General features: G+C 38.6%; 1 protein-coding gene across 1 annotated transcript in view; it reads right to left on the bottom strand.

Moving 5' to 3' along the window:
* LOC126200594 (ribosome quality control complex subunit NEMF) overlaps positions 1-12,651 on the bottom strand; it is a 74,182-nt gene extending 61,531 nt beyond the window's left edge. The window contains exons 1-3 of the mRNA XM_049936721.1: positions 12,483-12,651; positions 12,218-12,389; positions 11,930-12,132 (exon numbers count right to left, since the gene is read on the bottom strand). Of these exons, the coding sequence (XP_049792678.1) occupies positions 11,930-12,132; positions 12,218-12,389; positions 12,483-12,538 (431 nt within the window). The 5' untranslated portion in view covers positions 12,539-12,651. The remainder of the gene's footprint in view (positions 1-11,929; positions 12,133-12,217; positions 12,390-12,482) is intronic.
* Between the last annotated feature and the right edge of the window lie 656 nt (positions 12,652-13,307).

Genomic DNA, 13,307 nt, shown 5'->3' with positions numbered 1-13,307 from the left:
TATGAGTCTCACACACTTGAGGAAAGCAGTATATTTTGGACACTTATTTTATTTTCCCTGTACCTTACCAATGAACTGGTCTACTACCTGCTGTACTTACGACTTAATTTCATATCACTACAAATGAGTTAAATGCTGTCTGCATGCATCTGGAAATCATCTGGACTGCTGCCAAACGACAGGGAGCTGCAGCGAATGAGTGTGCTGGGATAGCTACCTATATACACATACCACATTCACTAAAGGTACCTCAAATACTATCCTCTCCCACAGATGCTGTCTCCTCTGTGAGAACAAGATCCCTAGCAATTGTCCACTTGACTGTGAGTGGCGTGCCAGTGGTAGGCACCTTTGTTATAGCCACACCAAAACACCTGTCTTATACAGGGTTGTACTTGATCTTGACTGGTGCTGGGATGTAACATCCTAAACTTAGCCTTTATTTCAAAAAGCTGCTCATAGATGATTCTACCTTTTCTTTTTGTCACTGTAGGTAAATGGGATAGTAGGACATTTAATATAAATATCTGAAGACATCACAATGAATACTTCTTATTTTTCCAAACAATATTTAAAAATATTAAGCACTGATTCTTTTGTTCCCCTTGTGTCACTAAGTGCAGCACTTTTCATTCAGTCATTCACATACTGAGTTCTGCAGATCCTAAAATGACGGAGTACTCTCATACAGGGGCGTGAAAAAAGATTCAAGATCTATATTACCATAAATGTGATAAAATATTTCTGTACATTACAGTTTATGTGGTATGGTGGCTACGAAAAATGATTCATATAGGGAAAGAAAGGTGTTCAAATGTACCTCCATCATCCACATTTAGGCCTGCTGCAGGTTCATGCAGTTGTAATTCAGCCAGTGCACAAAATCAGCTATCACTATTGCATCAGAATATCCGAGGACTAAGGGGTAAACTTAATGAGGTGCTTATTTGTGTTGAAGAATTAGAGTTGAGCAAACCAGTAGATATAATCAGCCTCTCTGAACATCATGTGACCACTGATATAGATAAGTTAAATGTTACATGATTCAAGTTAGCTTCTTATTTCTCTAGAGGAAATATGGAGAAACGAGGAGTTGCCATATTTGTCAGAAACTGTTTTGATTTCAAGAATATTGATAATAATAAATTTTGCTCAGAGCAGCACTTAGAAGCTTGTGCAACAGAAGTAGTATTTCATAATAAGTCCTTTATACTAGTAGGTATATACAGATCTCCTTCAGGAAATTTTAACCTCTTTATAAAAAGTCTGGAAGCTCTGCTGTCCCATCTCAAAGCAAAAAAACAAGGAAATGGTGGTTGCTGGGGTTTTAATGTGGATTTATTGAGAATCTCTGCCAGTGAACAATTATTGCAGCCAGTAACACTATCATTCAATTTAGTTCCTACTGTGAACTTTGCTACTAGGATATGTAAATGCTCTGAGACTGCTATTGATAATATCTTTGTAGACAAATCTAGGGAAAAAAAGTCATATCACAAAACCAATAGTAAATGGGCTATCTGATCATGACATGCAGCATATTGCGTTAAATGTTGAAACTTGTCAGAATTAAAAAATCTATTAAATCTGAGCACAGGAGGATAATAAATAAGTCAAAAATTGAGAGGTTCATGAAATTGCTCAAAGGCATGGACTGGATAGTTGTTTACAATACATCTGACTCAAATGGAAAATACAAAGCACTCATTAATAAAGTTGCCTCCACTTTCCAGAATTGTTTTCCCCTAAAGGTAACTCAACTTACACACAAGTCAAAAAATAAACCATGGATCACACAAGGTATAAAGATATCATGTGGGACAAAAAGGAGACACTATCTACTATCTAGGAACAGCTCTGAGGTTAGAATTGTAATGTATTACAAAGAATACTGCAAAATATTGAAGCAAGTAATCCAGAAATCGAAGCAGTTTTATTATGAGAAAAAGATAATTACATCAGGTAACAAAATAAAAACTGTGTGGGATATTGTGAAGACAGAGACAGGTGGGGCCAAAAAGGAAGAGGAACAGATAGCTCTAAAAGTAAATGAAACTTTGGCAACAAGTACAGTTAGTGTTGAAAACCTCTTAAACAACTACTTCATTTCTGTTACTGACATCTTGGGGTTATCAGGTTCAGTGAACAGTGCAATGGAGTATCTGAGACCAGTCTTTAAAAATAACTTCAGTAAAATGGAAATGACACTCACATCTCCCAACGAAGTAGCATCCATCATAAAATCCTTAAAAATTTAAGTATTCCAGTGGGTATGATAACAACAAAGTTAATCAAAGAGTGCTAAAGCGAGTTAAGTTCTATCTTAAGTTATTTGTGTAATCAATCTCTTATCAGCAGAACATTTCCAGACTGGTTAACACGTGCTGAAGTTAAGCCTCTTTACAAGAAGGGCGATAAAGAGATACCATCAAACTATCGACAAATTTCATTTTTGCCGGCTTTCTCAAAAATATCTGAAAAGGTTGTTTTCAAGTGTCTCCTTAAGCATCTGACTGCAAATAATATATTTTCCAAGTCACAGTTTGGATTTCTGAAGGGTTCTGATATTGAGAAAGCTATTTACACTGTGAGAATGTACGTAATTCATTAGATAATAAATTACAGACTACTGGCATTTTCTGCGTCCTGCCAAAAGCCTTTGACTGTGTGAACCACAGCATTCTCCTAAGTAAATTAGAGTATTATTGTGGCAACGGCAATGCTGCGAAATTGTTTGAGTCTTATCTATCTAACAGGAAACAAAGGGTGTCATCGTGGAATAGCTATGCAGTAAGCAGTCAGTCTTCATCTGACTGGGAATTAATTAGATGTGGTGTTCCTCAAGGTTCCATTGCATTTTCTTGTGTATATTAATGACCTCTCATCTGTTACATTGCCAGATGCTAAGTTTGTTTTGTTTCCAGATGATACAAACATTGCAATAAGTAGCAACTCAAGTACAGATTTAGAAATAGCTGCTAATCAAATTTTTACTGACATTTGTAAGTGGTTTAAAGATAATTCTTTGTCATTAAACTTTGAGAAGACCCACAATATGCAGTTCAGAACCTGTAAGAGATTTCCTTCCAGCATGAGTATAACATATGAAGACATGCAGATCGAAGAGGTTGACAGTGTTAAATTTCTGGGATTACAACTCGATAATAAATTCAGTTGGGAAGGGCATACCACAGCATTTCTTAAGCGCCTAAAAAAGTCTGTATTTGCGTGAGAATGATGTCAGATGTAGGAGATATAAATATAAAAAAAACTTGCATACTTCGCTTATTTTCATTCTATTATGTGGTATGGGATGATATTCTGGGGCAACTCATCAAACCGAGCAAAAGTTTTTAGGGTGCAAAAGCATGTTCAAATGGTTCTGAGCACTATGGGACTTAACATCTAAGGCCATCAGTCCCCTAGAACTTAGAACTACTTAAACCTAACTAACGTAAGGACATCACACACATCCATGCCTGAAGCAGGATTCGAACCTGCGACCGTAGCAGTTGCGCGGTTCCAGACTGAAGCGCCTAGAACCGCTCGGCCGGCCAAAAGCGTGTGATATGAATCATTTGTGGTGTAAATTCGAGAACATCTTGTAGAAACCTGTTCAAGGAACTTTGTATTCTAACCACTGCTTCTCAGTATATTTATTCCTTAACGAAATTTGTTGCAAGTAATACATCTCTATTTTCAACCAATAGCCCAGTACACAGTATCAATACTAGGAATAAGAAGAATCTACATAAAGGCCTAAAATCACTTACCTTGGCCCAAAAAAAGATTCCAATATTCAGGAACACACATTTTTAATAAATTGCCAGCAACCATTAAAAACTTGGTTTCAGATAAAGCATGGTTTAAACAAAGTTTGAAAGACTTTTTGATAGGCAATTCCTTCTGTTCCATAGATGAATATCTTAACAGAGACTGCTAAGTCAGCTTAGGTAAAAATATGTTAGATTTCATTTTTTGACAACACTTGGTCACAACAGTCAAGATTGGGTATTTTGCGTATGATAAATTTATTAATAGTGCATAACAGTGTTTCATTTTCACAGTGTGTTAATTCTGTAAATATTAGCTGTCCCAGTTTATTGCATTGTATTAACTTATTTTCGACTATCTCCTGACAAATGATCAGGGTAGTAAGTATTATATTCAAATGATTTATGTTTTTATGTCATACTTTCTGACATGTTCCACACCCATGTGAATCATTTCATTTCTTGGGTCTATGGAATGAAAATTGGATCTAATCTCTAATCTAATCTAATCACATAAGATGAGGCAGGAGGATGTCTTCTAATAGGCTCTGACAAAAAGTCTTTAACACTCCTGGCTTATACAAAGTTGTACTTGATCTCGACTGGTGATCAGACGTAACATCCTAAACTCAGTCATTTATTCCAAAAAGCTGCTCACAGAAGATTCTACATTTATTTTTACCTCAGTTTTCTTGAAATCAAGTCTACATTCATGAAATAATGCTATGATACTGTCAAATGCCATTTTATATGCCACATGATAACTGACCAGTATTTAACCAACTAATGGCTCATGATGTTACAGAATTCAAGATGATGGAAATTAGTTTATAACACTGTCAATGAGGGGTACTGTGATGCAGTAGACAAGCCATAGTTATTGTCAACTAAAATAACTAGTGACTTTTGACAGTTTGGTCTGGTGGAAGTGACACAAAGCTGTTGCCCAGGCGACACCAATGCTGAGCCCATTTTCCCTCCTATGCCAGTAACAGATCGGCAGATATAGCGCATTCTGTGAAGTTAAACATCAGTTGCTTCTGTTTTCCTCTCCTCTTGTTGTGAAGTGTGGTGCTTCTTTCCTTTTTTATTTTCTTCTTTGTTTGTTGGGGTGTTTTAACTTTGTCAAAGCTTTCTGTGAATATGTGTATTAAGAGTTTCTGTAGTAGCAATATGATATGCCTCTAAATGAGAGTTGTCATAAAAGTGGGCATATGAGAACACATTCACTGCTTTAAAGGTATCCATGGTTGGATGGGGAATTTCAATTTGCAGACAAGGCCACAATTTGTGTGCTCTGTATACAGTGCTTTGACATGGAGTGCAAAGGTTTAGATGTTTCAAGAGTGATGGATAGAAAAGCCACTGCATTGAAAATTGTTAGGTCTATGGTGCTGTAAATTGGAAAGGAGAAGGAAGAGAAGAATGATGAAGCACCATCAGGTTATTCTTTCCTGGAAACACTTGGAAAGAAAAGAAGTTACAACAGACAGAAAACCAAGATAGACACATTTCACTGGGATTGAATATGTAGACACGTATAGGATCATTATTGGTTGGCTGGTTGACATAGGACAGGGGACCAAACAGCAAGGTTATCGGTCCCATCAGATTAAGGAAGAATGGAGAAGGAAGTCGGCCATGCCCTTTCAGAGGAACCATCCCGGCATGTGCCTTAAGGGAAATTATGGAAAACCTAGATCACAATGGCTGGGTGCAGGTTTGAACTGTAGTTGTTATCAGTACAAGGAGTGCACCACAATAAGAAAACTTCCTTCTAGTATCAAAGAAGATTTATTTCATGGTAGTAAGTTGTCTCTTTGAAACTGTCTCTACAAGCTTGATACCCGGCATGAAAAGTATTCATCTCAGATGCTTATCATTGAGAGAAGTAACACACTAGCCTGCAGACATCGATATCTGCCTCCTGTGAGCAGTATTTAAATCAAATGACATTGTGTGGCTTTTGGAGACATGAGCTAATGCATGCCACATTGTCAAAAGACTGCAAAGACCACACAGCCAAAGACAAAACAAAAGCAATGGTATGAAAGGATGGCAGCACAATCGTCCTTCACGCCGGTTCGGCTCGTATCATTGTTCCAAGCTCTTTATTGCTGTTTCATTCCAGAAGAAATGGTTACTGTCATAAGGGAAAAAACACTGCATATTTCAGAGGTTGGTTTTCCAATTTGCTGCTACAAAATATTTCCCCAAATTCAACAGTAGTAATCGACAATGTGCTATACCACAGTGATGTGTTGAACAAAGTTCTGATAATGCACTGGAGGAAAGCAGGTATTTTTCTCTACCTACACAGAAATATTCCACTTGAGAAAACTGAAGCTCATATGGATAAGGCAGAATTAATGCAACTCGTAAAGCTGTACAAGCCAAAAATGCCACATTACTACATCAATGAACTGGTTACAGCAAAGGAATGTAGCATAATCAGGCCTCCTCCATACCACACTCATTTCAGTCCTATTAGATCGACCTAGGTGAAAAGTTATGTGGCAAGAAACAACAACTAAACATGCAGTTTAATGTTAATAAGCAGGAAATGCTGATGGAAGAAGTTATTACATACGATGCCTCATAGTAGCCATACAAAGAACACAGTTGATGAAACATGTATCCGTGAAGGTCAACACCAGCTCCAGCACCGGCCAGGTTTGTCTCCAAACAAGAGGGTAGTGATGATCCAGGATTATGGAAGTGTCCGATTCCAACCGTCTGCTTTGACCCATGACATCATCAATATGGCGGAAATGGCTATTCTAAGCGTTTCCAATATGGCGCCTATGAACACCAATACTTACATATAAAAATTGGAATCGGTCAGTTTCCTTGACCTGTACAGGTCAACCATAACTATTGATACGAAAAAACCAACACCTACAACTACGGAAAACAAAACACACACACACACACACACACACACACAGAGAGAGAGACAGAGAGAGAGAGAGAGAGAGAGAGAGAGAGAGAGAGAGAGAGAGAGAGAGAGAGAGAGGGGGGGGGGGGCGGGCATCATCAAACACAACAAGACGACATCTACAAACACAACCAACTCATAAACTCCGCGCCGTAATGACGTTACACACCACAACACCCTTATGTGATGGATCAAAGCAGACGAGTGGAATCGGACGCTTCCGTTGACCCGAGGATTCATACCTAGGAATAATGCCGCTTACGCCATTAACTTGAGTATTTATAAAAATAGTTATTGACTGCAGTCCTCTGGTCAGTAATGTCATTCATTTACTATTTAACAATGCTTCACTGATAACCCATTAACCACTATGCACCAAAAGTCAGTGAGGAACCTTTGGCTTGTGCCAGCTGCAGTGCCTCCCAACACTTCCTCTGTGCAGAAGTGTCAAAAGTCATCATTATTTTAATCACCAGTAATCAACAAACTCTAACAAGCCACTTATCTTGGTGAACAGCTCTGTGTTTTTCATATAAAGTGACTCCATTATTCTCCCCAAAACATTTGATGAACTTCAGAGTGCTTACCTAATTGCTTTGACCAGCGTAAATTGTACATGAGAGCAAATATTTCATGCATATCACCACACACTCAGCTTCCAGAACAAAACTGTTTTTCTGGTGTTCTTACATAACGAAATAGCAACAATTATATTTAACGAAATCAGAAATGAGGGTAATAGGGTATGATGCTTGAACAAAAGAGGAGGAAGGATCAGTAAGTAAATTATGACACAGTTTTGGTGGCGACACATACTTTCAGGAGGTGAAACATGTACTAGTACTGATAGCTCCATGTAAAAGGTACAGATTATCCTGTTTTTTAAACTAACAGTTTCTTCATCATGGAGCAGAGGGGGATAGATTGCGTAAGGTTAAAAATGAAGGGCAAGTCACTCAGAAAGATAGAGATCAACCTGTAATTAGGATGAGGTTAGACGAAGGGGTATGTCTGAGAGAGAGTAGGTCCGTGATCGTACATTGATAAGAACTGTCTAGTTTCAGTGAAGAGATAACGCAGAGTTAGAAGTAAATATACATCACTGAAGGTACAAAAATAATTGGGATAAGCAATAACTTGACACCATGCTGATAGAGTGATGATCTCATGATCACGGTGGAGAGCCTTAAGAAATGACCAACGGATGAGATCACAAACTTCAGAAAAATATTAGCAAAATAATGTCTGACAACTTCTTAACCCTGGAGATACTAGAAGGTTTCAGATAGATTATATAATGGTAAGACAGAGATTTAGGAACAAAGTTTTAAATTATAAGACATTTCCAGGGGCAGATGTGGACTCTGACCACAATCTATTGTTTATGAACTGTAGATTAAAACTGAAGAAACTGCAAAAAGGTGGGAATTTCAGGAGATGGGACCAGGATAAACTGAAAGAACCAGAGGTTGTACAGAGTTTCAGGGAGAGCATAAGGGAACAATTGACAGGAATGGGGGAAATAAATACAGTAGAAGAAGAATGGGTAGCTTTGAGGAATGAAATAGTGAAGGCAGCAGAGGATCAAGTAGGTAAAAAGATGAGGGCTAGTAGAAATCCTTGGGTAACAGAAGAGATACTGAATTTAATTGATGAAAGGAGAAAATACTAAAATGCAGTAAATGAAGCAGGCAAAAAGGAATGCAAACGTCTCAAAAATGAGATCGACAGGAAGTGCAAAATGGCAAAGCAGGGATGGCTAGAGGACAAATGTAAGGATGTAGAGGCTTATCTCACGAGGGGTAAGATAGATACTGCCTACAGGAAAATTAAAGAGACCTTTGGAGAAAAGAGAACCAATTGCATGAATATCAAGAGCTCAGATGGAAACCCAGTTCTAACAAAGAAGGGAAAGCAGAATGGTGGAAGGAGTATATAGAGGGTCTATATATGGGCGATATTCTTGAGGACAATATTATGGAAATGGAAGAGGATGTAGATGAAGATGAAATGGGAGATATGATACTGCGTGAAGAGTTTGGCAGAGCACTGAAAGACATAAGGCCCCGGGAGTAGACAACATTCCATTGGAACTACTGACGGCCTTGGGAGAGCCAGTTCTGACACAACTCTACCATCTGGTGAGCAAGATGTATGAGACAGGCAAAATTCCCTCAGACTTCAAGAAGAATATAATAATTCCAATCCCAAAGAAAGCAGCTGTTGACAGATGTGAAAATTACCGAACTATCAGTTTAATAAGTCACAGCTAGAAAAATACTAATGCTAATTATTTACAGACGAATGGAAAAACTGGTAGAAGTCGACCTCGGGGAAGATCAGTTTGGATTCTGTAGAAATGTTGGAACACGTGAGGCAATACTAACCTTACGCCTTATCTTAGAAGAAAGATTAAGGAAAGGCAAAACCTACGTTTCTAGCATTTGTAGACATAGAGAAAGCTTTTGACAATGTTGACTGGAATACTCTTTCAAATTCTGAAGGTGGCAGGCGTAAAATACAGGAAGCAAAAGGCTATTTACAATTTGTACAGAAAGCAGATGGCAATTATGAGAGTCGAGTGACATGAAAGGGAAGCAGTGGTTGGGAAGAGAGTGAGACAGGGTTGTAGCCTCTCCCCGATGCTATTCAATCTGTATATTGAGCAAGCAGTAAAGGAAACAAAAGAAAAGTTCGGAGTAGGTATTAAAATCCATGGAGAAGAAATAAAAACTTTGAGGTTCGCCAATGACATTGTAATTCTGTCAGAGACAGCAAAGGACTTGGAAGAGCAGTTGAACGGAATGGATAGTGTCTTGAAGGGAGGATATAAAATAAACAACAAAAACAAAATGAGGATAATTGAATGTAGTCGAATTAAGTCGGGTGATGCTGAGGGAATTAAGATTAGGAAATGAGACACTTAAAATAGTAAAGGAGTTTTGCTATTTGGGGAGCAAAATAACTGATGATGGTCGAAGTAGAGAGGATGTAAAATGTAGACTGGCAATGGCAAGGAAAGCATTTCTGAAGAAGAGAAATTTATTAACATCGAGTATACATTTAAGTGTCAGGAAGTTGTTTCTGAAAGTATTTGTATGGAGTGTAGCCACGTATTGAAGTGAAACATGGACGATTAATAGTTTGGACAAGAAGAGAATAGAAGCTTTCGAAATGTGGTGCTACAGAAGAATGCTGAAGATTAGATGGGTAGATCACATAACTAATGAGGAGGTATTGAATAGAATTGGGGAGAAGAGGAGTTTGTGGCACAACTTGACTAGAAGAAGGCACCGGTTGGTAGGACATGTTCTGAGGCATCAAGGGATCACCAATTTAGTACTGGAGGGCAGCGTGGAAAGTAAAAATCGTAGGGGGAGACCAAGAGATGAATACACTAAGCAGATTCAGAAGAATGTAGGTTGCAATAGTTACTGGGAGATGAAGAAGCTTGCACAGGATAGAGTAGCATGGAGAGCTGCATCAAACCAGTCTCAGGACTGAAGACAACAACAACAACAACAACAACAGCAACAACAAGGTCCCGTATCTCATCCCTCTAGAGGGATTTGCCAGTGGAGATGGCTGAAAAGTGGTCTTCAAAGAAAAAATAAAACAAGAGAAGAACTGATCATTCAGATTATTAACAGTGCTGCCTTCATAAAAGAATATCAAATGACTTCAGAAGAGCTATACATAGAGTTGTGGCGATATTTGCTTCGCGAGGCGCTCAACTGCGAGTTCATCAGCACCTGTAAAGAGTCCCAAGTTTTACGCAGTCCAATCTGGCCACTGTCACGAATGATGATGATGACGATGAGAATGAAATGATGAGGACAACACAAACACCCAGTCCACGGGGAGAGAAAATCCCCAACCTGGCCGCGAATCGAACCTGAAAACCTGTGATACAGAGGCAGCGACGCTAGCCACTAGAAAACGAGCTGCGGACACACGTGGAGTTATGAGAATTCTATAGTGCATTGAAATTAGACATGAAATTTAAGAAAATCAATTTTGAACTTAATAATTTTCCTTTGCTTAACACCTTCTGTATTTGTTTGGGTACATTCCAACAGCTGTATCTCTGTAATCAACAAAAATTGGATGTATGTTACATGGGATGTTCTATTCAAATTTGCCTATACTTTTAGCACCTATAGTATTTACTATACCTCATGAAACACTTTTTATCAGTACAATAGGTGGTTCATCCACATTCTTCAAATGAGCCTTTACATTTATACTGGAGCATGGGTTGCATATAATACCACACAGAATGTGAACAACAATGAGCGACCTATAAACTGGCATACGAACTCCCAACAGTAGTTGTTGGGGGACTTGGTGCTGTAGGTATTTGCAGATGTTTGTTGCCAACTGTGCAGCACATTTAGCAAGTGTTGACAGCAGTGTCATCTGATTTGCTGCTGGGCTGTGCTGTATGCATTTCAAGGCGATATTTTCATTGTGATTTCTTCGAAAATGAGTGGTGGTGATGTGGTTGCTGGTCCATCAAGGGGTTACCTCCTACTCTGGTTTGGAAAAGAAAGCCGACTTTCAGGAGCTTGTGGAAGTTCCAAACACATCTTTATGTTATCTGCACTGGGTACTCTGAGTGCATGGAGGGAGAGTTCATTACCTACCTCTCCCTCTTCCCAAAGCAAATCCTATGCACTCTCACCACTCCCCACAAATGAGATGTCAAGTTACAGTTCGCGAGTAGTAATGATGCCTTAAAAAATCGAACAAGCATGCAACAAAGTGATGTATTCAGGCATGAAATAGTGCAGTCTAGGGACAACAAATGAGGAAAGTGCCAATTCTCCAGTCTAATCCAAAATGTATCCGATCTGAACCCACTGCTACACGATGTACAACAGAATTTACAACACCACTTCTATAGCATTCATTAGTCTTGTGCAAAAGTCTTACAGAAATTAAAATAATCGTGATTTTCTACTGAAATAATTCTCATGAATCACACGTCGTACTTCGATTTGAGGACACTCGGTGATAAATGCTAACCAAACATACACCAGCTGGCTTTAGTATGTCAAATGCACTGTGAAAAAAGCTTATACACAGGTATAATAATACTGCTAAAACATAGCCAGAAGTCGCCTTCAGAATGTAAAGGGCTAGTTTAATATGAATATCTTAGAGGTAAAACTATCTATGATTCTAAAAGAAGTGGTGGTTCAGATATAACTCATACTTCACATCTTCATTCTCCACATGACGTCGTAGAATGTACAAAATTGTCATATCGCAGTCTGTTAACACGATATTGCCTCTGTCATACATTTCAAGTATGATATGGTAAGCTGCTTGTTCTGTTCCGAACTGAAGATCCAGTATTCTGTCCATGCCAAGTTGTTTCAAATGTTCTAGTCTCTTGTTGCGCAGGTGCTTGCGCATCTGAAGAAAAATTAAGTCATTTCACTTGTTTATTAGGAAGAGAGAGGGGGCGTGAAGGAACAAAGTAATTTAAAGTGAACACTACCTTCATGCTGAAACCCGAAGGAGCTACATTTTTTGGCCATTCGAAGCCTGTCGTATGTATACGGTTCCCAGATTCCAAAAGCAGAACACATTTTTCCTCGGGTCTTTGCAGCTTGATAAGAAATGTCTTGTTATCTATATCATATACCTGTGCCACACGCATGCCAATCAACCTAAAACACAAAATTTGAGGATGAAACTGTATCAATGCGTGCTACACTGGAATCCTGTCACACACAAATTAAAACACAAAACGACGAAAGTACCTTTGAAGTTCAGTGGCAATTGACACGATATCGAACGTACTAAACCGGGTCTTCATTTTTAATAACTGTTCACGAACTACTGTAAATAAACAATTATCATATTGTTACGCCGTCATATCCCACAGGTCCTTCAGAGATTTTGGCCTTTGAAGTACTTTGATGACATTTTCGCTTTTGTTTTGCTTATGCAGGGCAGCCAATCTTGTTGGTCACAGGCAACGAATTAGATAATACCACCCTGGCAAATTCTAAGTTGTCATGTAAAAGCTGGGAAACGGATAGAATATCTATAAAATATGTTATATGAGAGGAAAGGAATGCTGTTACGTTAACATTCTTTAACCAACATTTTTAAAGTAACAATTTGTCTACGACTACCCGTTTAGGAAATCATTATAATGGCATGAAATCCTTCGTCCTCAGAATGTAAACGTATGTGTGGGATGATATAAAGCGGAGCCGCGCAACGATCTGTCTGCTTAGATATCCTATTGAATTAATCAGGGATCATCTTACAATGTTACAAGATTTTTCATCATAATACGATGGAAATATGTACCGGTAGCTCTAATACACACAGAACATTTCAGTATGTTTTTACGTCGACACGTTCAAATACTGGTCTGGAGTGTGTCAGAGAAGCAGCATCTACCACCATCACCAACCACAACAGCAGCAAAAAACCCGCAAATTCATCACATGCTAATTTTCCAACGAGGAATAACGTTGAAGACCCAAACATTGCTAGAGTGGCATCTAGCACAAATGTAAACAATGAGTGTCTCAGTGAAACTCAGCCCCACATTAAAAACAAACCGAATACAG

Source organism: Schistocerca nitens, chromosome 1 (assembly GCF_023898315.1).
Source record: "Schistocerca nitens isolate TAMUIC-IGC-003100 chromosome 1, iqSchNite1.1, whole genome shotgun sequence".
NCBI lineage: Eukaryota > Metazoa > Arthropoda > Insecta > Orthoptera > Acrididae > Schistocerca > Schistocerca nitens.
The sequence above is the reverse complement of the archived record's forward strand: the minus strand, read 5'-3'. Positions and strand labels throughout refer to the sequence as shown.